This window comes from Nakaseomyces bracarensis (assembly GCF_045282275.1).
Source record: "Nakaseomyces bracarensis strain CBM3 chromosome Unknown Scaff7_0, whole genome shotgun sequence".
NCBI lineage: Eukaryota > Fungi > Ascomycota > Saccharomycetes > Saccharomycetales > Saccharomycetaceae > Nakaseomyces > Nakaseomyces bracarensis.
The window spans coordinates 702322-729188 of NW_027263968.1; the positions used below are offsets into that span (position 1 = coordinate 702322).

A 26867-nucleotide genomic window follows, 5' to 3' on the forward strand; every position below is an offset into this window, starting at 1 on the left:
ATTGTTGTACTTCTAGATGGAGGAAGCAGTTGAACCAAAATTCAATACTATGTTAACCCTTCTTAACGACCTTCAATCCCGGGTTTCTTGCACCGTGGTCCTAATTATCACTTTCTACGTACAACTAACTGACCAATTAAATTGAAGTATAGCTCGAATTCTTAAATATATATATTATATTGAGTATAGTTGACAAATAGTGGTCATACAAACACAGACTCATTATTTAACATTCATTTTGTAAGCGCTCATCAAGTTTTGCAACCTTGTTACAATTTCTGTACATTCTTGAGGGGAGGAAGCTTCGAAGTAGTACCTTTTGATATCATCGTGACCTCTGCGAACGTAGATCTTGAAGTTTTCCGGGGCACTCTTCGACTTCTTGACAAGGACTACTTGGCTAATGTGCAGTGACTTCGTTTTTATATTCTCATGCCAGTGCATTCTTCCTTCTGGAGGAACGATATAAATGTAGTCACCGTCCAGGGCCAACGTACGCTCATGTTTGTTAATGAAAGACATCTGTTGTCGTCTCCAGACTCTGTACCTATGGTAAGCACCAGAGAACAGATCCTGGAAGTTATTAGCTCCCACATTCGAGGTACTGATGTCTGAAGTACCTACCGATTTACTGTAGCTTGCACGGTTATCCATATTAGATTGTGACCTATTCAGGTGATAGAATTGTAGCGGTCCATGTAAGGATGACTTGGAGGAATTTTTGGACTTGAATAAGGTGCTTGTGCCATTAGCTATTATATTTCCACCACTAGAGTTAGAGTTGTGATTGGAACCGGTGCCTGCACCAGCACCAACACTATTACTACTGGTGAATGAACTTTGTTTAGCTAGTCCTAATTTATACTTAGAAGAGCCCTTCTTTGATTTTGAACCTGATTTCATCGACTTGTACTTTTCGTCTGGTTTGGCTTTAAAGTATGATGTGCTTGGCTCTAACGTTAAGGGTGTCGTATCGCTGCTTTGAATTGTAGGCAGAACAGGAATTGTAGGATCTGCTTTCAGTTTTTCCATCTTCTTTTCTCTTGCTTCCTTCTTAGATATTAATTCTACCGCTGTACTTCCATCGAGTTTTAACACTGTATCATTTAAATCATAGGTCTCCATTTTATCAGCTACCTTCAATAAATATTCATTTGGATCAAGATTTTTCATCTTACAATACTTGACCAGGATATCATTAATCTTCGACGTAACATTTACAGTAATAATAGTAAAGTTGAACTTTGGATTTAGATTAGGGTACAAGTAAACCGTAACTGGAATAGTTTTAGTACCATCCGTATTTTCAAGATCCTCAGTACTTTGAACAATTGGCTTATAAAAGCTGAGTTGATTGATCTTTTCAGATTTGCTAATACTTGAACTTCTACTAATTCCACCACTTTGCATACCATCAATAACATCACCATTTATATCATATGGAAGAGGTGTACTTTGAATATTAGATTTTCTCTCCTGCTCACTGACATCACAAAGAACTACTTCATTATCTGAGACAGTTTGTATCTCACTCTTCCGATCTAGTCTACCAAAATTATCTTCAAATGGCTCACCATCCTCATCAACAATGCTTAATGAGAAGGCATTTGGGTCACTAGCTTTTGGACTTCCAATACCGTCTTCATCAAAATTTGGAGGCTTAAAATCATTACAATAAGAATATAAAATGTAGCCAATAACTTCAAAAACAGTAGATGATTTGCGAACATCAATAGAAAATGGTACCTTTTTGTATTTTTTCGAACTTTGTATATATACCTCTAATGCCATTGAATCTGATTTTTGAACTTTGCTTCCTGAAACGAATGAGAAATAATCAAGTGCATTGAGAGGGTTTCCTGCATTTTGTTTCTTCTTCTGGAATAAATAAGATAGTTGAGATTTAGCATCTCTTGGTGCTTCAAAATCAGTTTTCTTTTCTATTTGGAGGCCATCCATCCTCTTAGTTTTCATTAATTGATCGGTTGAAGAATTGGTATTCGAATTGCATTTTTGACCAGTGCTTTCTCTTTTAAACTGTCGATTATCATATTTATTGTACTTTGTTGGATCACTAGAATTTGAAACAGATCTAACATGTGCTGTTTTTGACTTACTCATCACTCCATTATCAAGGAATCCATTATTTGTGGTGCTATTTGCGGTAGAATCATAAAATGCAGAAGGCAGCCTTTCTTTCTTTCCGCTAGAGGAAGCAGGATTTTTGAGATTCTGTACAGCTTTATTAAATACGTTATTAATAGTTGATTCATCTGCACCATGATATAATCCATAGCCAGTAAGTGACATAGGGATGGAATTCGATGGAATAGTGTGAGTTTGCATTTCTACAGGCCCAATGATAGAATTGGAGTCTAAACTAGAAACATCAGGCTTAATGAGATCATCTGCACTATAGTCAGAACCCAATAACGATTTTCCGTACGAAGATGCATCGCTACTTGAAACATCATCAGCAGCCAATGAAGTTCTCTCTGTATCGATTTCATTTATAGAGGGAATATCTCTATTTGATTCATCAGAAATAATTTTATTAAGGCCATTATTTTCAGTATCAAAATCAATTTCTTCAAGGTTCTGAGCTTCAATAAAGGAATCTATGTCTGAGATAACATCATCATCGCCATGTAATGACTTTAATTCATTACCAGAAACAGATTTGGCCGCTTTACTTTCTACTGTTGGATCTGTTGTCAACACTGAACCGTTTATCGAGGATAGACTCTTACCTAATTCTAGAGGTCCACCTTTCTGTGCTACACTTTGACCACCATTTTGTTTGGACTTATTAATACCCTGGTTATTAGCTTTTTCATTTCCGTGTTTGCTATTCGTAGTACCAGCATTGCTAGAATTCCCATTATTATTGTAGAATTGTGCAGAGTTAAGTAACCTGCTACCATTACCGTTCGCTATAGAAGCATTCTTACTCGAAATGTGTTCTGCTTTGGAGTGAGACTCTGAAGCATTTGTAGATCCACTTTCCAATCTGAAAAACTTCGAATGGATATCGGCACCTTCTTCGTCTTCATCTTCGTCCTCTTCTTCTTCATCCAGATTCTCATCGTAATCAAAATTCATAGAGTACTTGCTCCGTCTACGTACATGCCCTTGGTTAACTTTCAACGTCTGTGGAGATTTTCTTGAACTATTTTCAAATGTTCTCGAGGACTTATTCGACACACTCAAATTATTGCCATTAATATTGTTATGGTTGTTGTTATTGTTGTTATTAGAGCTGCTTCTGCTGTTAGATGTAGCATTGTTCTTCTTTCCACTACTAGATCCAGTATGGCCTTGTTTTCTAGAATCAGAACTTGAGCCATCACGTTTACTCTTAAAAATCCTTACAAATGGTAATCCTGATTTTTTGTTCTCTTTCTTCTTATCTGTTGGATGATCATAAACAGTGTTGTCATTCAATTCATCAGTTAGTATGCTCGTTGAAATGGAGTCTCTCTTCATCGTGTGGTTGTCGTGATCATTGATGTTAGCGTTATCAATTAACTGATTGTCACGCTCAGGCGTACTGAATTTCCCATCTTTGGCAGCAATATTAGATACCTCAGGTATTTCAGTCTCCTCAAGTTTCTCGTGTCCAAATCGCATTGTATCACTTCGGCTTACATAATTTCTCTCTTCAGCATTCTTCTTCATCCTTGCCTTGGCAATAGTAGCATAGCTATCCATGAAATTCTTGGAAATAGGCGGCGACTCCAACTCACCAAGTATCGAAGTACCATCCGGATTCTTATAGATGTCTGCAATCTTCGAGTCGACATTGTCAAAGGTATCTGATCCATAGTTTAACACTGCCTCTTCACCATCTATTGGAATATACGGCTTCATCAACCGTGACATCTGGTCCTTCTCGGGACAAATTCGGAGAAACTGAGCCCGCAGTATATTAATAGAACTCACAGTATCCATATCCTATTCACATATAAGTTTCAACAGTAGTAAGTAATATTGATACGATGTCCTGTAGAAAAGAAACCCTATTTTTTTTATCGTTTGTCCTGTCTGCAACAGCAAGAGAGTATTCTTTCTAATCTCAATATAATGTGACGAGTTAAATCAAGTAACCGGAGTGCTTGATGACGTGAATAGGTAATTATCAAGGTATCAAACTAACATACACATCTGACTAAACTACCTTGAATCTTAAGCAATTTGACCAAAAACAATGGAACTTGATATCATATACAACGATACATCATGTGTGCGAAATTTTGATTTGAATGAAAAAATTCATTGCGATGAGGTAGCTCATCGCAGTAAGTCATAGAGATTTTATTTGATCATCTGGGGCCAATACTTATAACACAGTATATCCTCATAATTGGATAGAATTACTTCTCGATACAAATTCTTAACGATCAAAAAAAACAAAAAAGATTTAAAAGAACTTAACAAACAACGCAAAGGATGAAGTTATCGCAGAATTGGACGACACTATCTAGTGCTGGTGGTAAGAAGCTGAAGAAGAAGAAGGCTGGTGTGGATAAAAAAGTCAAGAAGGATGTAATTGTGAAGAAGGCTCAAAAGAGTAAGATAATGTCTATGGTTTATGATATGAATAAAGAAATTGAAAAGCAGAAGGAGAACAAAAAAACTGGTAAAGAGTTTGAATTCAAGGGTCAGGTGGTAGAAGATGATACAATGAAGATACTCGAGGACAATGCACTTGTTAGAGGTGATGGTAAGAATAGAAAAGATATTGGTAAGTATGTTGCCATGGATTGTGAATTCGTTGGTGTTGGTCCAGAGGGTAAAGAGTCGATGCTAGCAAGGATATCGTTAGTCAACTATCATGGTAATCTGATCATGGACAAATTTGTTAAACCAAGGGAAACTGTCACAGACTGGAGAACATGGGTTAGTGGTATAAAACCCGAGCACATGAGAGGAGCGGTCACTTTCCACGAAGCTCAAAAAGAAGTAGCGGCAGTATTGGAGAATCGGATATTGGTTGGACATGCAGTAAAGCATGATTTAGATGCACTGATGTTGTCCCATCCAAGGTCAAAGATCATAGATACCTCTAGACATGTCCCCTTTAGGCAACAGTACGCCAAGGGTAAGAGCCCAAGTCTCAAAAAATTGGCAAAGGAAATTCTAAAAATTGAAATTCAAGATGGTCAACATTCCTCCGTTGAGGACGCTAGAGCTACTATGCTTCTATACAAATCAGCCAAGAAAGAATTTGATCAAGAGCATAGGAAAAGAAACGGTCATTAAAAACTACCCATTTCCCGGCATTGCAAAACATTGAAAATAGTTAAACGTCGGTATAATTCATAGCTTTAAAAGGATATATGGAGAGTCAAAATAAAAGAAAAACTGTACATTACGTAATTTTATAAAATTCATAACGGCATATTTAATCGCATTACCTTTTTTTTCTAAGAAAAATAAAGTCATTGAATAATTTAATAGGTAGAGCTAATCAAAACTGCTACTATTTGGGTTGTTAGTCTCTTTCTCTTATAAATAACTTCAGGACTTTCGAAAAAGGCAGAGACCAGGAATTTGCTGTCTTGTTCGAGACTATCCACTTTAGCAATAAAAGATAACCCTCTTTCCTCTAATTTCTTCAATGTTTCTTCGTAGAAGTCATCAAGTTTCTCAAATTCAGGGTGCAAGACAAGTAATCTAATAATCTCAAAAATAACGGGTCCACAGTCAGATACCCTTTCGAAAGATGAGATTCTTTTTAATTCTTGCCTAATCAAAGCATAGAAACTAAAAACTGTGGAAGGGTTTTTATTCAGGAGCCATTCTAAAATGAGTGAGAATCTTAATTTGAAAGGTTCATCTGTCACTGTGCTACTGAATAGGACAGCACACTGGAATAAAGTTACCTGTGCTGATTCACTGTTCTCACTTAGCCATTCTAATACTATTTCCGGAATTTTAGTGTGTTGATCTAAGTAAACATATTCACTATCAAAATCGACATCCTCCAATACCTCCAAGAATTGCTCCGTACTGAATAGTAGATAGAGCAATGTGAGGTACGGGAAATATTCTTTAACAGACTTATCAATTAAACTCTCAAAGTAATTGTGTCTGAACTGCATTGTGAGAAATGCAATAGCATTTGATCTAATAAAGGGGATAGAAAAGCCGCGAATAACAAAAGAAATAATAATATGGGTAAAATTGTTATCAGACCAAGTTATCCCGTAGGTGCCATCAATTTCTGATAAGAATCTAGCTGCAAATTTCCTTTCTCCCATCAGCAGTGGTATAATTGGCCCAACTTTAGAATTATCATCGAATCTATAAACGTATAACTTTCTAAAGCACATAGTTAAAAGTAATAGGCCAGACTCAAACAAAATAGGATGTTTCGACTCCAAAAATACAGTGGAGAACCAGAACATTTTTCTGATCAACGGAGAAGTTGGGTGTAATCCATCAACAACTTTGCTGTACGCGAATATATGTGCAATAAGCAAAAATGTAGTTTCTTCATTAACTACTGGTATACTGCTGACTTTAATTGTCTCACCGAGAAGATTTCTGCATAAAGGTAATGATGCATCGGTCTTTCCTACTATACCGACTATCATTATTGCCCTAGCAGATAGAAAAGAATCACCATTAAAAACAAATGACATTAAATACTTTTTATACTGGCTCTTCCACTGACCAGATTCTATTGTAGCACCGTAATCCATTAATGCCAAAACATTGGTAATAAAACACTCTAGAATATTGAATTTACTGGAAACAGATGTGGTAGTAAAGCTCTGTAATAAACTGCCTTTTTCCTGACCAAAACCGAACATGAATTTTGACTTTTCTGTGGAAAATATTCTTGTGATTTCCTCGAGATGAGACCTCTCAGATTCAGCTAGTGCTATATTCATAGATAAAGAGTAACAGACATTCATTAGCAAACCATGCAGGGAGTTTCTGAGTTCAATAGGACCGACATCGATAAGTAATGAAATAATAAACAAAACTTCTGGTAGAAACATTTGAGCCAACAATGGAGTCTCAAAAAATAAATGTATACTAATTTTCACCAGGATTTTTAATTCTGACCAACTCTGAGTCAATGCCTCTATCCTTAGGGAGGGTAGGAACCCTCTGATCTTCGAGATTAATTTTTTGATGACACAGCCAGCGATTTCTACTGTTGGTAATGCAGTCAATAAATGTATCGTTTTTGACCAATCCCTATTTTCAGAGTCTCTTTCTAGGGCATGGTTAATCACTTCATTTACTAGAATATCAGATAATTTACCATCGATAATAATTAAGCACCATATTTGTTGAACATAAATAGTAATGAAATCTGGTTCATCGATTGTCAAGCGAATTAATGAACGGAATATTCTAGAGATGGCTTCGGGGCCTTCTTCAGGATCTTCTAAATATACATGTTCGTACAAATTATGAGTCCAATAAGATAAAGCACATATCGTTTGCGGTACCATATGATGTGGTAAAATGCCATTTTCCAAACCATCCAGAAAATAATCCCAAATATATCTCGTTAATTCGGCGGAGTTATGTGATAAAGATTCAGATATAACGCATAAGAATGTTGTTGTGTCATCTGGAACATATATTTCTGGTGACTTATGAAAATGAGTACCAAGGTCCAAATGGAATGCCCTTTCAGCAGCAGCTAGTAGATTATATGAGTAATTTTTAACAAGATTATCCTCATCAAATAGACCTACCAGGGAAATCAGAAGTATATGACACACAATCTTCTTATTATCACTTAGATTTTCTTTTTCTCTTTCAATTGTTAGCGCTACCTTCGAGTTGATAGACACTGCCGAACTATTAATAATGTATTCATTTTCAAGACGAGATTGTGCAGATGAAAACATCTTCACAATTTCTAGATATTTGGAACTGCTAAATATTAATCTTTCACCATTTAAGAATGCAACAGTAAACTCTTTCATTATACCAGTAGTAGAAGAGACATGAATTGATGATAACTGGTTGATATCGTAGACATCATTGAATCTTATACTAACCAAGGAATTTATTTCATCAATCTTATAATGACGTGGTGTTTCATGGAGGACTTGAAAGTAACGGTTACCCATCTTCAGAAGGACTGGTGTGAATCTCTTTTTATCTTCATTGTAGAGTGAGATTTCGTGAAGAGAAATTCGAACATCATGTACAATTTCTAGGCCTTCATTTCCGATACCAAGAGTCTTGATCAACTTTTCGTCAGTACTACTATTAATAAAGTGGTGTGGTATTTGTGGTATCAAATATGGATTTTCTTCACGGAAGAAGTCAGCATAGACATCCATAAATTGTTCGTTGACATTAAAATAGTAAAATCCGATACAATTCATAACGCAAACATCGGGGACTAAGGTGCAGAGCATAGTAGCAAATTTCTTAGTATCAGTTCTCTGGTTATTAAATTTAGTACAGTCCAGGATCAGGTAATGCTTTACAGTCCATATTCTAGAGTATATTTTGAAAAATTTGTATGCTAATATTTCCGTTTCTACTTCGCCATTACTAAAATTACCAAGTAGAAGAGTTATAGTTGGAATTCCTTCAGCAGACATTGACTCTTGAACGTAATGCGTTGTTCCTTGTAATGAGTGTGCATTTTTGAATGCATATCTACTCATAAAATCATATAGTTGTGGATATGTTGCTGCATTGTCACGCACAAATACAGGTAAACCACTAGTATATTGGATTTTTGGTGGACCCAATTCACCCAGAAGTGAATCTACCAATAGTATTGTATTCTTCAAGAACTCAAAATTATCGGAGTCTTCATGTCTTGTCAATAAAAATTGTCTAATGACCAATCCATTTTGATATAAAAAGCTATGCAAAAATCCAAAATCAAATGAAATAGGCGTTGAATCTGTCCTAATTGGAATATTTATCTTTCTGTCAGGTCTGGAGACTTCTCTTAAAAATGTGAAAATTCTCTTTTTACAGTCAGCAAAAAATTCCGTTTCATTCTTTAAGGCCTCCCACTTAACATAATTGTCCGAACCATTTGCAATATTTTGTATCACTTTTGCCAAAAAGATAAACGATCTCTTCTCTTTTATGGTCATGACATTGATTAAGTTTTCAGATTCCGGACTAACCAGAGCCGGACAAATGAACCTCAAGAATATACATGACCCAACCGCAACTAATGCATAATCAGGAAATTTCTCTTTGACATTTAGGTAGATGGTTTGACAGATATAGAATAGCTCAGCTGGCATTGAGGAAATAGAAGCATTTATGGAGTCTAGAATTTTTGTCATATACTTCTTGAATAAAATAACATCCCTTTCGTAACTTTGTCCAGCAGGTTTGATTTTTTCCACTTCAAATGCTTCCTGGTTATTAATGAGCTCCTGTAAGATGGGTTTGATGGTATACACTAGATAAGTATTTCCCTTTATTCTTGCTAACATAGACAAAGCACGTGTAGCTACACTGTTACGTCTTAAAATATCAGTGGACCTCGAAGATTGTTCAATTTCAGCGCTAATAAGTTGTGAGACTGCTATGTGTGCAGCATTTCTAGTATTAAAACCGTCAACTAAATCCGCAGCATAAGCATCTAAATCATTCGCAGGACATTTTGCAGCAGCGATAAGAGAAAGATTTGGGTGACTAATTGCAAACTGGAGTAGCTTATCCATAGCGATTAGTTTCACTTGATGTGATTTCGACGGAGAGAGTTCAGAGTTGGAAACTGTATTAATAAAAACTTTCAAAAATGCCAAACGGATGTTCTTATTTTTCGAATAGCCCATAGGTAATGTAAATTGCAAGCTTGCTTCGACATTTCTGTTAGAGAGATTAGTTAAGGACAAGATGATATTATCAGTAAACACACTCATTTTGTGTTTTAACGATGGAGGGAACCTCTCAGGGTCCTTGGTTTTCTCTAGACCTTTCAGCAATATATTAAAATAGTGACCAAATATTAGCGCTTGTGACTTCTTTAGTTCCTCTATTGAAGTTGATGGTGGGGTCTCTAAAGGTAGGTTCTCAGTCAAGTAAGCTATAGCATTTGAGGATTCGATAGCAGTGTCTATATAGAGGATATCAAGATCACGAGTTTTCAGGTCCATCTCTCTATGAGGTTTGGAAAGATTATCAAAATCATAATTTTTGGATATGGTCAGCTTGAACCAATTTGTTACAGTCCTCAACCACTCATTCTTGAGTTGATAGTGATTTATAATCGCCAATGTCCCTTGAGCATGATTCATTGCTCGGATCATTTTTGACATTTGGATTATAGCTTTATAATACTTAGGACTATCATGCGGTATTTTTTCAACCATGTCACATAAATCTTTAATGAAATTAACAATTTCTGATGAGAAAAGCAGCATTGACTTCTCTTCATCCTCTCTATTTAGTATCGTTCTCAATATAATTATGATTTGCTCCAATAAAACAAAGTTTAGTTCCTGTTCAGGTTGAGATAAGTCTAAATCAGATAATTCATTTAGTCGAATCCTTAAATTCTTGAAGAGATACTTGAACGCCAGTGGATGAAGTTCTAGGCTTAAAATGTCCTTCGAGTTTTCTCTCGTTAGTAAATCAACATTATTCAGCCACTGACATTGCATGCTAACAAAATAGTCTAGGTCTTTTTTTAGTTCAGTTTTCATAGTCTCTATATATGTGAAGTTCTCTCTGAGACTTTTATTACTGGAAAATAGAATACCTGATAGAGCTGCAATGATACCAGCAAAGCTTCTAAAATCATTTAGCTCTTCATGTGAATGACCAGATATGATTGACAAAGAGTACCACTTTCGATAGATCATCTTGAAAGAATCCATAAGTATTGAATCAGGATATTTCAAGCATTTTAGTATACTACTTCTAACACGTCTTTGAAAGGCAACTGAACCAGAAGTAGAGTGTGTATCACTTGCAATTGCCTTGATAAATTTAACATTGTCAATCCAATTCTTTTCATGTTCTTCCGCATATTTGTCATGAAATTGCAATAAGCTGAGAAATTCGCCGAAAGCGACCTTTAAAGTTTTCTGTATACTAGGCTTGCTACAATAAAGTGAAACAAATAAACCTCTAGCAACGATTCCAAGTATCATAGGGAAGGTGGCACATTCGATATCTTTTATTATATTTATCTGATTTGTCTTTTCTGCCGTTAGGCCTAAATGGGAGCGAACCCTCATAAACTGGACAGCAATGTCCAGTAGGCTTTCTCTCTTTTTTGTTTCAAGTTTTAAATCAAATAACCCTACAGAAAATAGAATTATAGTGTAACTGCAAATTAAATGGTATCCTTGCATTGTTAGTGGCTCTGTTGAGTCGCTGAATTCAGTGACAAAATCAATTAACACATTCATAAAAGATTTGGCTTTTGATTGTAAATTTTCATCAGCACTGATAAAAGCAACAAAAATAGGTTTGATGATGTTACGAAAATCCTTTGAAACCCAACTGGATTTAGAGTTTTGGTCGTGTGGGACAATAAAATAACGTGTTAATCTTTTGAAAATACTGAAAATTGAGGTCATAATATATTTAGCATCAGGATTTTGCGCTAATTCGTCATCAACTAAGGCGCTATTGGAGACGTTTCCTAAATTCAGCTTTAAAAATTTCCTAGCAGCCTCATCGGAATATCTCCTTTGTTTACTTTTTTGAAATGGTGACTTCATGGAAGGACTTTGGATGGATGGAGTCGAAGTAGTAACTGTCATCAATGCAGCAGCAATGTTTGAAGAAGATTCTGCACGAGCGCCTTTTTCATTTGAATGGGATTTATCTTTATTAGGGATGGTTGACAATACAGCATTTCTTAGGTTAGATGATGTTGGCGGTAAATGATGAGGACGTGGCGCAAGTAAGTGCGAAATTTGAGAATCAGAATTAGAACTCATTTCTACTGACCTGCTATTTTCTGAATCAGATAAAAGTGGCGAAGCAGATGAAGCTGGAATAAAAGAATGAGCAGAGTGTTCAATTTCAGAAAAAGAAGGACTAATTCCAGGAGTAAAAGACCTCTGTGAGGGAGAAAAAGATCTTACTGAAGAAGATTCTGAGGTTGTACTGCCCGTGGAATGTTTCCGCGTTCCAAACTCGTCTAGTATAGTTCCATCGAGGATAGAATTTACGATATCGGAAACCTTATCTTCAAAATATGGATGTTCTGTCAATAAAATGTCAGCCGTTCCAGAAAATAAAACCTTGAAAAAATCTGAGGTTCTTTCAGTCACAGATTGTAGAAGAGATTTAGTATTCGGTAAATGAAAAAACACTCTAAATCCCTCTGTATAGAGGTTCAATTTCTTCAAATCCGATGCCGTTATAGTTGATTCTGCATTAAGATGGGAAAGAAAGGAATCCCAATCAAATCTAATTGAAGAAGAAAAAAAACTCAATGAAAACCTTCCATGTATTTTTGGATATCTTTGAAGACATTCTATCAAACTTGTATTTAGTTTACCATCCCAATTATCACCCACTTTTAAATTATTTCCCAATACGCCTAATAACCTTCTTGCAAATAATACAGACGGAAGTGATGGTTCCAGTAGAGAGATAGCGGAAGTCATATTCATTAAGCATAACAATGCACCTACAGTATCTAGAAGGGCGTTATCACTAACGTATTGTAAGCCGTTTAAGTTCTTGATTAATGATTTTAAGAACTTAACAGTTTTTTTCTTTGATAGCTGCAAGTTAGTCAATTTCTTCCAACTATTCGAGAGTTGCTTGATGCTAGGGCTTTTCTCCTTTTCTTTTGGGCTTTCCCCTCTTGAGTAGAATGTAGAAGCTGTAGCACTTCCTTTAGAGAGCTTATTGACATCAGTCAAATATTTAAAAGGCATAGAGTTCAGTTCGGTGAAAGCTTCTGTATCCAACATTACCAGGGTAGTTAAAAATCGAAGAACTGACGAATGTGGTAATGAAATACTATGATCATGAATGGTATATAGGTCTAGAATATTATCCAAATGGGGTACCTCTGGTCGAGTGGCCTCTGCAGCCAATTTTACATCATCGAAGTCGACGAATGGATTAAAGCTCTTTGATTTGTTTGAGGAGCTTGAAGAATTTGAAGGGGTACTTAGTCTGTTCGTAGTAGGATAGTTTTTTAGTAGTTCAGAGGCATTGAGCGTTACTGATGAGGATTTAGTTGAAGCTACGTTAGCAATATCTTGGAAAGCATCACCAAAGTTAGAAATTGGTGTGGGTATTTCAAGTGTTGTCTCTGGTGAGGCCCTTGATGAAGACCTAGATTCTGTATTGACGAAGCTATTCCTATTGGTTCTGTTGCGATCTCCTGTTTCTATCTGAATTGGGCTTATAGATCTTTCACCTTGCCTTATTGAACTGAGAATATTGATATTTTGTGTACTTGAAAGAATAGAACTAACATTAAACATCGAGTATATTTCTTCAAATAGCTCGTTGGCGGTCGTACTTGTGGACTTGTTTATCTCTAAGTGCGTAGTTCCAGTATGGTGACTTTCTACTAAAGTATATATTCCCATAAAATCTCGAGGTCTTAACATTATCCAAAATACCATCGATTCTGATGCAAAAAATAGTAGCACACATTTATACACTGGATTCCTTAATGCATGGAGGACGACACTAACTTTTTTTAGGTAAGTAGGAAGGAAATCCTTTGTAATGTATGCAAAACTGAATAAGTCGAGATATTCGATAATGTAAGGCTCTGCCTCCACCGCATTTTCTTGTAGGAGGTTTTGTATGTTAGTCTCAAGAAATTTCAAATACTCTCTTGGGTTTGATGCAGCTATGAATTTGACGATATGCCCTATTGTAGTGTCCATCAATTTGCAGTATTCCGGATGTTTGTTGGCTTTCAGGTAAGCATCGTAATGGTCTAGTGTATTTGGCTGATGTGCCTCCACTGAATGTTTCTCAATATTCCTAAGGACTACCAGAGTCTGTGTATTGAACTTTAGTCTTGCGCATGTGTAAATCAGCCGAGATGTAACATTCCCATCAAGTTTCTTTGGAGGGCTCTGGTGATAACAAGTCTTAGATGTAGAGTACCCCACGAAGAAACTAGACATATTCTGCTGTTTCTTCTGCCACTCCTTGGACTCAGTAGAAGACGTGTTCGGATTAAACGATTTAGAGGCAAACTTCCCGATTTCAAACACATCTATATTGGAGTTCATGTCATCTCTATTATCCTTAGACTTCTGCTCATCAAACTGCCAGTAAAACTCCAAAATATCACTTAGTAACCGTACAACCACGAGAGTAGACTGTATGGCATCCGGTTTGATCCGTCCAGATATAATATCCTCGTCATCCAGTATAGTCTCCAGTAAATTGAGCGCATTCTCAATAACAGTATTTAAGTCCTTGAACACCGCAATTTTCATCAGAACAGAACGTATCGATAGGTAAAAAGGCTCAGCCTCAACCTCCGTATGTGTTGTAGCAGTAGACTCAACAGGAAGCAACGGAAGCAACCTGCTGAAGAACAGATAGTTCACCATAGACTGTATCATGTACGGCCTAGGCATCTGCGGGTCTATACTACTCATTATTCAATTGTTTCTTCTTAGTGCTTCTTAATATTCTGTCAATCTACTCTCCTTAAACAATGCAAACGTTATATAGCAAGTAGCAATTTGGGTAGAAGCAGACCCACATCTTAAAAGTCACCTTTGTGTTAATGCGCTCTTTATTTTTTTTTGTTCTTTTTTCGTTTTTTGGGCTTCCCTTCGAATAATTAGTTAGAAGCCCTAATTGCTTTTAGGGCTACTTTTCCTTGTTCAATCGTATTTCCATTGTTCAACGAAGAAAACACCGCAGAGAGGAGTAAATCATTTTCTTTCTTTTTTTTTAGAGTGGTTCTATTAACCCTAAGTACCAATATTATTATATTACTATTAATCGCCATGCTTTTGACATTGAGGAGGCGGAACGCACTTGTTGATAAATTTTTTGTGGTAATATATATCTATATAACGGTATATTATGTTTTACTTTTAAATGCTGCTGTCGCTCAGGAAGTCGTAGTCCTCCCAGTTTCCCGTTCCGGCTCCGTTGCCCTCGTCTTTCCTGGAGACGGACTCTCCTTCCTCGCTTATGATGCTCTTACCGGCGTCATTATCTGTTTCGAATTTCAATATTTCTTGGTAGAGCTTTGCGGTTTCTGACTGGAGGTCCTGGAGGTCAACGGAGCTTAGGTTCTCGCGTATTTCGTCAGTAGAGTAGGTATCGTCGTTGCGGGACACGGGCGGCGTGTATATGGACTCTCTATCACTGTGCATGTGTATTTTAGAGTTTATGTGACCAGTCCCCACTAGCAATTGTTCTCCGGTGGATTTGTTGCGAACCTTCACGCTGATGTCATCGTTAACTGATATTTCTTGTGTCAGAGGGAAGTAACGTAATGTTTTCGTGGTGCCTTCGATTGGGAAAAGTCCTAGGAGGTCTACAGGACCGAGAATGGTTGCTGTGGACTCATTGTAAAGCACCAGCTCGTGGTTTTCTGGGAACTGGCCCTGAAATGTCTTCAACCTGATATACAAAATGTGATTATCACGTTCGAGCTCACATGTTGCTCCTCTGCATCTCTCAGAAGACACCACGTCGTCTGTTCCTTGGAAAAAGCTCTTCAAACATTTCCCATACTTCAAAACAGGCTTCTCAGAGTTTTTATGAGCAAGATATTTCTTATAGTAGTAGTAACCATGAGCGATTTCTGCGAGTTTCTCTTGATTTTTCTTTTCAGCCCCAGTAGGGCTCTCTTCAAGCAGCTGGCTGAGCTCCACCGCGATATGCTTCTCATCATCTTTACTCTGCTGCTCCTCTATCTTCTTGATCGACTCCTCCATGTTCATCACCTGCTGGCGTATATTGTCTATTACCACTAGGGGTACTTGCACAGAATGGTCTAAGTACTCAGGTGTAACGTTTCTGGTTTGCGTGATCACGTCGTAGTCCATAGCATTGGTCTGGAAAGTGGATACGTACGCCATCGGAACACGGTTCCTAAAATGTATCACCAGTGTGGCGTCCCTAAGCTCCTCCGCCGGCATCCTAAGGTCACCATCCCTCTTAATCAGCTTTGAGATGTTATTGTAGTACAGAACCACATCTGCTTCCTCATATAGATTCTTCACCCGATACCGAAGCACCGTAAGTAACGTGAACACTTCTACCGCATACTTGCAATCTTCAAAGGTGGACTCGTCCACAGTATCACCATTGATAGTCCGAATTATAAAAGCCATTGTTATTTTTGCAGCTGGCTACAAGGAAAGCTTTGATTAATAATAAACAGCAAATCAAGTACTGCATGTTGGTTATGACTACTCTCGTAAATCTCATTAGGGGTCTCTCTTTTTAGCCTATATTACGGTCAGGGTAACTTCTATTGGATTGATTAGTCAGAGTGATATCGGCTACAAACTATAAAATTCAGTATTATCTTGGGGATAATACCGTATTATACATAGTATTTATGGGTATATTTAGCTACTGAAATTGCTGTAGTAGAGTCATGGTATGAATCCATTTATTTGTTTTCAAGAGCATTTTTTTTTAATTGCATATTATTTATGTTTTGGTCGTAAGTGATGTCGAGATGATATCTGACTGTTGGTGAATGACATAGTAGGGCAGTTAATTAAGAAAATACTATTAAAATTATTACTATATTATATATTAGATAAATATTAAAAGATAAGAAAAATGAAATGTAACATTAGCTTAAAGGAAAAAATAATAGCTTTTTGTTCACTTTTTGGCAGCCCGTACAAAGTCTGGTGGGTTGAAAGTGTATTGGGCTCTGCCCTTTTCGTCGTATTTTGTGAATTCGTCTGTAATTGGCACGTCTTCCATGTGTGCCTCGTCCATTTGTCTTTGGGAAACACCCATTGGGTCTCTGCAAATCCATACGATAGGTGATTTGGCATTCACTGCGGGGTCTGTGTATGCTGTTTCAGCATAATCGAGGTTATATTGGATGGTGGTGTTCATGCACAAAGGTAACCTCATTCTTACTTTGCAGAATGGGTAGCTCTTTCTTGGGACGAAGAAGTTTGCAATTCTTCTGAATCTGCCTTGGCTTGGCAGAATATTTCCTGGGAAGGCACCTGGGTCGTCAGTCATTGCCATTGGGTCACTGAAGATCTTACCGACGTCGGCATTTCCGACAATAGCACCTTCTGGATCCATACCCTCACCGAAGTTACTTTGCTGCTTCTTCATGTCCTTGACATCTGCATAATGGAGCTTCTTGAAATCTTCGTCACTGCCAACAAATGTTTTAGCATTCTTCGATGGGTATGTGGCGTTACTCTGTTTTCTACCGTCACTCTTTGTCGTCCCTTCGTCCAAGTTGCCTATTGTGGATTCTTCTGAGCAGTTATTGTCATCATCACTTTCTTCGAGTTCCTCTTCAGGTAATAAATCAGCTCTTCTCAAATCACCCTTAGTTGCAGGTCTCAAGACACCATGGTTCTTATCATCATCAAACAATTTTTTCATATCATCACCTATCTTTTTGACTTCTCCCAAACCTTGGTCATGTTGAGGATATTGTTGATCTGTATTACCTCTAGCGTTCATAATTGCACTTAAAGGAACAGCATCAATTAAAGGTAAGAATCTCCTTTTGATATAGATATGACATAGAGCAGTAACGGCGATCCAGAAACACTCTAGTACCAATGGACCCCAGGCTTTACCCATAATAAACAAACCTAGAAGACAAACCTCACTTAGGTAAATGCCCACAAAGACTTGTAATAGAGCACTCACATAATTTCTACCCTTGAGATCAAATGAGAAACCTTTAACGAAGTTGAGGTTGTAAAGGTTAGATAAGTATAGGAATAGGAACATTATCGTAGAAAAGACTAGAATGATAGGGGCAATGATAATGTAACTGATCATGATACAAACCAAAACCTCAACTTGTGGGTAAATAACACCCCAAGATGGTTTAGAAAGATTATTGTATCTATTCCATTTTTGTCTTGGTGTAGTGTCCAAAAATCTGCCCAAGAATTTAGACAATATTAAGTTAGCGGCTTGCAACAATTGGCTAGTTGGGACTGTTAGACCCTGTAGCAAGAAGTACGTGATATAGAAGTTGGATGACTTTGGTAAGTTATTTGCTAGCAATGTCATAGCAGAACCTGGATCAGACATAATAGCAGTAACCGTTGATGATGCCGATGAAGTTGCAGTTGTAATAATGAATGTCTGGATGACTTGGAAGGCGTAATACCATTTTTGACAAAAGTCATCAGTTTCTTGTCTTGTCACATTACCACTCATGGTACCAACCTTTTTAATGAATGGAGCAACAAGTGACATCAAAATTGATAGGGCCAACGATGGAACTAGACCTGTAATGATACCCATTATGACGCTAGGAACATTATTCAAAAAATGCAAGAAATATACTCTTTCAGCCAAATAATTCACATTTGAGATACAACCGACTACTGCCACTGGAATAGCCCAGAAGATGATCAAAGCGGTTAGGATGAGGTTAGCAACAGCACGTTTCATATATCTAGCCTTCTTTGTTAAGTTCATGTTGTCCCAAAGTAGATCCTCTGGACTATAGCCGATCAAGCACTTACCATAATCAGTGAATCCAAGAATATCTGGAATAGATTGATAGCATCTTTGGGCCTCTAACTGAGTATCAAAAATAATGAAGGCTGTATTTAAATGCGAGCTCTTCGACCAATTTGCTTGTTCATCCTTAATCTTTTCGTTTAATTCACCAATAGTTTTTGTGGAGTGATTTAACAAGTCTACTTGCTGACCACCCAAATAGGTAGGCAATGGCCAATACTTTAGCCAAACTTTAGGTCTGTTCTTCTGTGGGACGTAAGTTGACAAGTCATCCTTTGGTTTACCGTCTTTGTACAGCTTTTCACGCTTCTTTTCTGTATTCTGTTTTTTCACACACTTATTGATCAGTTTATTCAGTGTCTTTTCATATTTCTCAGCTGTTTGATCTCTTTCCTTTACCATATCGTGCAGCTCTTTCAGTTTCCTTGCGTAGATGATGTTAGTTGCGTTAGGAAACAGTCTATCGAACTCACCTTCAGTGTTGTATTCATCTGACAGTTCTGTTACCACGACGGTTCTTGACGAGAGCAGTCCGTCATATAGCGGAGTGGTCTGCATCGAGTGTCTCAAGGAAACGTAGTAGTACAGTTCTCTGTAGATGACGTAAGTGATGAGTCCGAAGATGATCCAACTTAGGAAGACGTGAGCGTAGAACCTGTTTTTGTTCTTGACGTTTGAGAAGGACATCACTTCGAACCCCTTGAGGTGGTTCCCGTTAGTAGCGTTCACTGGTAGTAAGATAGGGAAAAGTATGAAGCATGAAATGAAGGAGATACCGGTGAATATCCCTAGGTACCTCAGGTACAGGTACCCGTCCATGCTACAGTGTTGTATTAGGAAAGAGTGAGGTCTTGTTAGTAGGAAAGAGATCCAGTTTGTGTGGTCCTCATCGTATTCTATTGTGTCTATTCTCTCTTCTTCGGAGATAGTTTGGACATCGGTCAGCGTCCTTGGTTCATAGACCCGCTTATTCCTGGGCTTGAAGTACCAAAAGAGTAGTATAAATATTAAAGCCACGAGACCGTTAAATATTAACGTGGTCACAAAGGCCGAGGTTGATGAACTAGAATCAGCAGCCATCGTATTGTTATGTTATGTTATGTTATGTTGTTGTTGTGTTATGTTGTTATGTTATGTTGTTATGTTGTTATATATTTATATTTATATTTATATATATTTGTATATTTATATTTGTATATTTATACTTGTATATTTATACTTGTATATTTATACTTAGTATATATGTAATTAATTAGCCCCTTGTAATAAAGGCACGATACTAAGGCAACGATAAAGTTTAATTCTCCGAGGAATTAAAGGGTTTTATTAATAAATTCGGCACATATCAACATCTTCCACGCTTCTGCGTCTGCGTCTCTGCGTCTCTGCGTCTCTGCGTCTCTACGTCACCCCCATGCATCTTTTTTAAGGTTACCGTACTCCGTGCGTCATCGCTTCCGTCATCCGCCCCCACACACACATTCGTCATGACATGACGAATGTGTGTGTGGGGGCACGAGACCGTTACGTACACCAGTACACCAGTACCATGTGACACAGACGTACAACTGTATATTCGTATCATTGTACTTTAACGTGGTCAATCAATTGTCCAATGTCTGTATAATTAGAACCCCCAATGGCTGAGAAAGGGGGGAATGTTTCATATATGAAAGGGTGTTTTTTTTTGAAAGACGACAATCAGGGGTTGTGAAACTCCCATCTATCCGGACCATTAAGCATTTTAGAGCAGCCAATTACTTACGGTGTCATTACTTTTACAGCCAAGTGCTATTATAGTGTCAGTACTTACAACGTCAGTGCTTACTACGTCAGCGCTTTTACAGTCCCCCCAAATCTTAAAGAAGCATTACGACACAAAGGGCTGACTCTTTTCCATATAAAAAAAAACAATGGGGTTTACGAAAGAGAGAGGGGAGATAATACGTGCGGGGGTGTTGTATTCAAAAAAAAAGAAAGAAAGACAAAAAAAAAAGGAGAAGGGGTGCAAAGCAGCCAAAAGCAACTAAAAAGGTACGGCTTACGAAAAAAAAGAAAGAAAGAAACATCCAGACACCCTGGGATTCTTGTATGCAGCGAGAAGAGTAAAGAAGAAAAAGAAGAAGAAGAAGAAGAAGAAGAAGAAGGGATTCTCGGGGTTCCTGTATAGAGAACAAAAAAAACAATCGATGCTTCTGCTTTGGGCTCCCCATTCATTGTGTGATGTCAAAAAAAAAAAAGAGCATCTCCAAAAAAAAAGCATTGGGTCATGCGATAGACAAAGGACAAAGAAAAACCATTAAGCAGCATTGGTGGACAAAAGTGATAATGAGATTGAAAGTGATGAGGGAGGGTTAAAGAAAAAAAAATGGCGCCCAAGCACAGAACCAGAACCAGAACCATAACCAGAAGAGACAAGAGACACCAAGACACAAGACAAAGGCAGACGATACACCCTCATGATGGCAGGATGGGCATGATGGGCTAATGTGGAAAAAAAAAAAAACGTATATAAAGAGGCTAGGTATTTAATGAATGGGGGGTTTTTTTGAGGAAAAAATCTTTCTTAAGGAAAGAAGAAGACCAAGTTAAATTATTAAAACCAATTTAAACAACAAAAAACAACAAAAAATGGCCACTCTACAAGCTGTCCCAGAAACCCAAAAGGGTGTTATCTTTTACGAATCCCACGGTAAGTTGGAATACAAGGACATTCCAGTTCCAAAGCCAAAGTCCAATGAGATTTTGATTAACGTCAAGTACTCTGGTGTCTGTCACACTGACTTGCACGCTTGGCACGGTGACTGGCCATTGCCAGTTAAGCTACCATTAGTTGGTGGTCACGAAGGTGCCGGTGTTGTTGTCGGTATGGGTGAGAACGTTAAGGGCTGGAAGATCGGTGACTACGCTGGTATCAAGTGGTTGAACGGTTCCTGTATGGCCTGTGAATACTGTGAAAAGTCCAACGAATCTAACTGTCCAGAAGCTGACTTGTCCGGTTACACTCACGACGGTTCTTTCCAACAATACGCTACTGCTGACTACGTCCAAGCCGCCAGAATCCCACAAGGTACTGACTTGGCTCAAGTCGCTCCAATCTTGTGTGCCGGTATCACCGTCTACAAGGCCTTGAAGTCCGCTAACATGAACGCCGGTGAATGGGTTGCCATCTCTGGTGCTGCTGGTGGTCTAGGTTCTTTGGCTGTCCAATACGCCAAGGCTATGGGTTACAGAGTCTTGGGTATCGACGGTGGTGACGAGAAGAAGGCTTTGTTCCACGAATTGGGTGGTGAAATCTTCGTTGACTTCACCAAGTCCCAAAACGTTGAACAAGACATCCTTTTGGCCACCAACGGTGGTGCTCACGGTGTCATCAACGTCTCTGTCTCCGAGGCTGCTATCGAATCCTCCACCAGATACGTTAGATCCAACGGTACCGTCGTCTTGGTCGGTTTGCCAGCTAACGCCAAGTGTGCTTCCGACGTCTTCAACCACGTCGTCAAGTCCATCTCCATTGTCGGTTCTTACGTCGGTAACAGAGCTGACACCAGAGAAGCTTTGGACTTCTTCGCTAGAGGTTTGGTCAAGTCTCCAATCAAGATCGCTGGTCTATCTGAATTGCCAAAGATCTACGAAATGATGGAGAAGGGTCAAATCGTCGGTAGATACGTTGTCGACTGTTCCAAATAAGCTGGATTAGTTTCTTAAAAAAAAATAACTTTATTTTTATCTTAACAAACTTTTCCTAACTTATTAACAAAAAAAAAAACTTCTTTAGAAACTGTAATGATTTTTTTTCTATAAAATATAACGATACATCTCTTTTTATCACAGCACTGTTTTTCTTCTATTATATATATATGCATTATCCAATTCAATGATAAAATGAAATAGATATAAAAGAAAACAATATAATCCCCAAAATGTTCCCTCTTATATATACAGGAAATTGCTGTGGGGAGGTCTATATAAATTAACCTTAGAGGTTACCTTATGGGATACCTTCAGGGTTATTTCTTTTAATCTGCCAGAAACTGTGGCTGTAAATATATTTATTACTATTCATTAGCTAGAAAGAAATAGATTTACACATTTGTTAGACTAGTTACATATCATATCTGTCAGTTCCGGTGACTTCCGGAGCAGTAAACGCACGTCGTCCACCGAGATAACATCCCGACCGGCGTGCTTAGCGAAGGCCTCGAGGTCCTGCCCCGCGTCCACGAGCTGGAGGAACACGAGCTCAACCAGCGCGTTGACGTACTTCGTGGAGAACCGGTGCCGGGCAAACGCAGGGTCCGTCAACAACATACGGTCAACACAGTACCATATCTTGCCCTTCAACTGCGACTCCATTCAATATTTCTTTGTGCTTACTAAATTCAAATATAAAAGAACCTTTAACCAATAGCTCAAAATACACAATATATAGAGCCCACACCACCCACATCCGATTTCCTCTTCACCGCAACGAAAAACAGAAAACATCATCTATTACGTGTTAGCACGTGAAGATAGTACCTTCATAACAGTATACGAGTACGCACATGGTTACGTATTTGAGTACACAACTATATACGATACATCACCTGATATCCACGTATACAAGGATAAACCGGGTAACGAAATTGGTGGCGGAGTGGTTTGTTACCCGGAATTATTGAATTTGTGTGTGTGTGTGTGTGTGTGGGGGAGGGATGAAGTTGCTAAGGCGTAAAGTGCAAGTTGTAATAGAGAGAGAGAGAGAGAGGCTGTTGATAATGGTGTTTTAATTAGATTGTAAACCCTTTAATCAAAGATCTAATAGAATATTGATCTTCCCCTCTCTTTACTTCGACCCTCCCCTTCCCATTACCATTGGTAAGTTTTTTTTTAGTAAAGAGGAATAATACAAACAAATGAAGCTATCTGTAAGTTATGGATTAATACCTCCTAATTCGCGGGTCAATTCACATATACTGCCGATTACGAAGATCATACATCCGGTGCTCAATGATAAGCCCTATTTCTTGACGTGTGGTAGAGATGGGTCTGTGGTTTTACACAAGGGTCCAACGTTCGAGGATGTTAACAACGGTATACGGATGCAGGTACACAGTGACTGGGTCAGTGATATTATAGAGGTAGGTAAGAACAAGTTCATTACGGTGAGTCATGACTTCTCCATAGTACTGATCATGTTGAGTGATGATCTGGACTCGTGGCAGATGCAGATTGTAGGGGACCACGATGACTACATTAAGTGTGTGGTGCCGCTGTACCACTCTGATAACGGCGGAAACCACCACGGGCTGTTGAACTCTACTGGATTAGAGCCCTCTGCGGATGGTGTTGGTGAATTGAACGTTGAGGAACAGATGCATAGACTCTCGCAGCAATTGAGTCGTAGTGACACAAGTGACAACGAAATTGAAAACGAGAACGAAAACGGTGAAACAGTGGAGGCCGAAGTGAAAAGCACCTATTTCCATTTTGCTACCGGTGCATTAGATAGAAAAGTGAAAGTATGGAGGCTAGACAACTTGAACAATAGGGTGGTGCTCCTGCACACCTTTGACAACACACAGCCTGACGACATGGGTTCAATTTACGCGATGGCATCTCTGAACAAAAACGATATCGCAATGTACATGAACCCCGAGGAGTACAAGGAGAAAGTAACTGACGGTACTGGTTTTACGGAAAATGAAGTTCCAGATACAGACTCTGATTCAGAATTTGTCCCGGATTCAGATATGCCATTCGACCTTATCGTAGGTGACTGTAACGGTAACCTAATATTCTATTCCACTGAACATCTCAGAGAGTTCACCAGGCTGAAAAATGCCCACATGTCTAATATTAAAGTGCTAAAAGTGATAGATGATTCAACTAAGCTTTTAAGTACCTGTTCCGATGGTGTGATCCAACTTTGGGATCTCGACTCCACAGCAAAAGCAGAGGATGGAAAACCCGTCAATATTGGTTGCTGGAATTGGAACGCTTCGATATGGTGTATAACTGGTTCTTACTCACATGATCTCTTTTTTGGTGATTCGAAGGGAAGAATTGTAAAGCTGGATTTAAGCAATTTCGCAGAGGAAAACACAGACGTTACCATGGAAATAATATTCAATAAAGATATATTCAAAAATGAACTTTCAGATAGTGAATCAAAAGTGCAGGCTACTAAAAGACAGAAAGGTATACTTGACTTGATATGTATACAAAACAGAGACCTCTATTTTTCTTTCTGTACAGATTCAAACCTGAACAAGTATAGAATGTTAACAAACGATTTGGATGTAAAGAAAGGTGGCTTTGCTCTCACAAGAAGTTCTCTGCTAACGAATAGACGACATGTAATTACCGAAAATACTAAAGGAGAAATACAAAGATGGGATATTTTAAGCTGTGACCTATTAGATACTTTTCCCTCAAGCGAAGGTACATTTGATGAAATTGTGGTCAAGTATACTTCAAAGGAAATACTTTCACATTGGTGTACAGTATCTGTCAAAGTTGGGATGCTGTACGTTAAAGTGAATGAAAAGTTTATGGGCACCGAAGTCTATGGATCAGCTCTCAAGGATTATGAAATGATGCGGAAAATTGACTTAGACACCGATGAAAGATACAACCTTGGAAAAATAGCAGTCAACTCATTGTTTTATGAATTTGTCGGGTATGAACTAGACAAGGATAAAATATGGAGGAAAAAACTAGTCACTAAGAGAAAAGATCATGGAAGTACTCGTGATAATAGTAACATAGAAATGTCGGCGTCTCCTCAGGAAAAGGGTAAAGATAAATGGAAAAAATCTGCCTTCAATAAATTTCTTGGGTCAGGCGGTAGCAATATGGAAGCATTAGAATTAGTGACAGAAAATGAAAATTCTGAAAATGAACTTTACGAAACTCCACCATTATCACCTGGTCAATTGAATGATAAAAACATAGATGAAGTAATTCAGCCAACTGCCCATAAGAACTTTAGTGGAAGAACAATGAGTTCAGGTTCTCTTTTAAGTAGGAAGTTCAAGTCATTTAGAAGTAATTCTAATAGAAACATAACACAAAATAATGAAGCTGGGAATAATGACAATCCTACTGAAATGTCCGAGAGGGAAAACTCTGTCTTTGGAAGTCATAACGTTTCCGGCACAACTACTAAGGATGGAACACCAGAGTACATCAACTGGAACCATCCATTCAAATCAGAACACAGTCGACAAAATACAGTCTCGTATACTAACCTAGTTTCGAGGCTCCAACCATCTGAAAGTAGTAGGTCGAATTCGATCCCCGCTGCTGGCGCCTTTATTGCTTCTCCTGCCCCAATCAACTATAAAGAAGAATTTATGTCCGACTTAATATCGGAGATACACGATCAATATCAGAAAGAGTACCTTAACAATAACACCTCCTTGAAAATTCTCGGACGAAAAGCTCCAGAATCAAAGTTAAGAAGGGATATCTCCTGTCCAATAATCAAGGCAGGAAGAGGGTGTCTATTGTTGGTACACAGTTGGAAAGACGGTGCATGTGGAGGTAGAGTCGTCTTCTCTGCATATCTTCCTGTTTCGAGATCCGAAGAGGAACAAGAGGAAGGTTTAAAGAAGATCAAAACCGAGGAAGAAGAGACTGAAGGCCACATTTCTGATGATGACAAATTGAAGAAATATGACTACATTGAAAATACAGATGGAAACGTTCTCAGCAGAAGATGTCTTTTCGAATTACTTGAGATGAATTTGCCATTTTGGATGGGTAAAACACTCCTGACCGAATCGAAAAGATCAGAAGAACAACCACGACTAAACTTCACTATCGTACCTTGGCAACCTGCATCCAACAATGATCTAACTAACAATTTTAATGACGAACAATCCAAAACTCTAACGAATGGTGATGGCCTGCAGCAACCGCAACCAACGAAACATAACGTACTGAAGTTCGGGAAATCAAAGTTCAACGAAAATAATTTGAGCCCTACAGATCTCCCTAAGATTTCAGAGACGAATATGAAACTTGTCGCTCCAGGGATGATTAAGGTAAAGAAAATCAAGAATTACGTTGTGGACAGATTTGAAAATAAAACACCAGAGATGAAATCTAAACAAGACCCAAGCGAATGGCTAGAAATCTTGTGTAAAGATCAAGTATTAGATAACGATATGACTCTTGGCACGATCAGGAGTCTCTTTTGGAAGTCTCAAAGTGACATTGTTCTACAATATCGTAGAAAACCGACATCATCATGAAAA

At 38.1% G+C, this 26867-nt stretch overlaps 9 protein-coding genes across 9 annotated transcripts; 3 read left to right on the top strand and 6 right to left on the bottom strand.

The window, feature by feature from the left end:
- Positions 1-222: 222 nt before the first annotated feature.
- On the bottom strand, positions 223-3951 carry AVO1 (Avo1p; the record flags this gene model as incomplete). Its single annotated transcript, XM_071051942.1, has 1 exon — positions 223-3951. The coding sequence occupies one exon, from the start codon at positions 3949-3951 to the stop codon at positions 223-225; it is 3729 nt and encodes a 1242-aa protein (XP_070907332.1).
- A 498-nt stretch (positions 3952-4449) lies between these two features.
- Positions 4450-5262, top strand: REX4 (putative 3'-5' exonuclease; the record flags this gene model as incomplete). Its single annotated transcript, XM_071051943.1, has 1 exon — positions 4450-5262. The coding sequence occupies one exon, from the start codon at positions 4450-4452 to the stop codon at positions 5260-5262; it is 813 nt and encodes a 270-aa protein (XP_070907333.1).
- Positions 5263-5453: 191 nt separating this feature from the next.
- IRA2 (Ras GTPase activating protein IRA2) lies at positions 5454-14561 on the bottom strand (the record flags this gene model as incomplete). The annotated part of the gene is made up of 1 exon (XM_071051944.1): positions 5454-14561. The coding sequence occupies one exon, from the start codon at positions 14559-14561 to the stop codon at positions 5454-5456; it is 9108 nt and encodes a 3035-aa protein (XP_070907334.1).
- A 447-nt stretch (positions 14562-15008) lies between these two features.
- On the bottom strand, positions 15009-16259 carry RNJ42_01780 (uncharacterized protein; the record flags this gene model as incomplete). The annotated part of the gene is made up of 1 exon (XM_071051945.1): positions 15009-16259. One exon carries the CDS (start codon positions 16257-16259, stop codon positions 15009-15011), a length of 1251 nt encoding a protein of 416 aa, XP_070907335.1.
- A 505-nt stretch (positions 16260-16764) lies between these two features.
- Positions 16765-19701, bottom strand: PHM7 (Phm7p; the record flags this gene model as incomplete). Its single annotated transcript, XM_071051946.1, has 1 exon — positions 16765-19701. The coding sequence occupies one exon, from the start codon at positions 19699-19701 to the stop codon at positions 16765-16767; it is 2937 nt and encodes a 978-aa protein (XP_070907336.1).
- An 884-nt stretch (positions 19702-20585) lies between these two features.
- RNJ42_01782 (uncharacterized protein) lies at positions 20586-20834 on the bottom strand (the record flags this gene model as incomplete). Its single annotated transcript, XM_071051947.1, has 1 exon — positions 20586-20834. One exon carries the CDS (start codon positions 20832-20834, stop codon positions 20586-20588), a length of 249 nt encoding a protein of 82 aa, XP_070907337.1.
- A 418-nt stretch (positions 20835-21252) lies between these two features.
- ADH1 (alcohol dehydrogenase ADH1) lies at positions 21253-22311 on the top strand (the record flags this gene model as incomplete). The annotated part of the gene is made up of 1 exon (XM_071051948.1): positions 21253-22311. One exon carries the CDS (start codon positions 21253-21255, stop codon positions 22309-22311), a length of 1059 nt encoding a protein of 352 aa, XP_070907338.1.
- A 411-nt stretch (positions 22312-22722) lies between these two features.
- MHF1 (Mhf1p) lies at positions 22723-22977 on the bottom strand (the record flags this gene model as incomplete). Its single annotated transcript, XM_071051949.1, has 1 exon — positions 22723-22977. One exon carries the CDS (start codon positions 22975-22977, stop codon positions 22723-22725), a length of 255 nt encoding a protein of 84 aa, XP_070907339.1.
- Positions 22978-23519: 542 nt separating this feature from the next.
- Positions 23520-26864, top strand: DUF1 (Duf1p; the record flags this gene model as incomplete). Its single annotated transcript, XM_071051950.1, has 1 exon — positions 23520-26864. The coding sequence occupies one exon, from the start codon at positions 23520-23522 to the stop codon at positions 26862-26864; it is 3345 nt and encodes a 1114-aa protein (XP_070907340.1).
- Between the last annotated feature and the right edge of the window lie 3 nt (positions 26865-26867).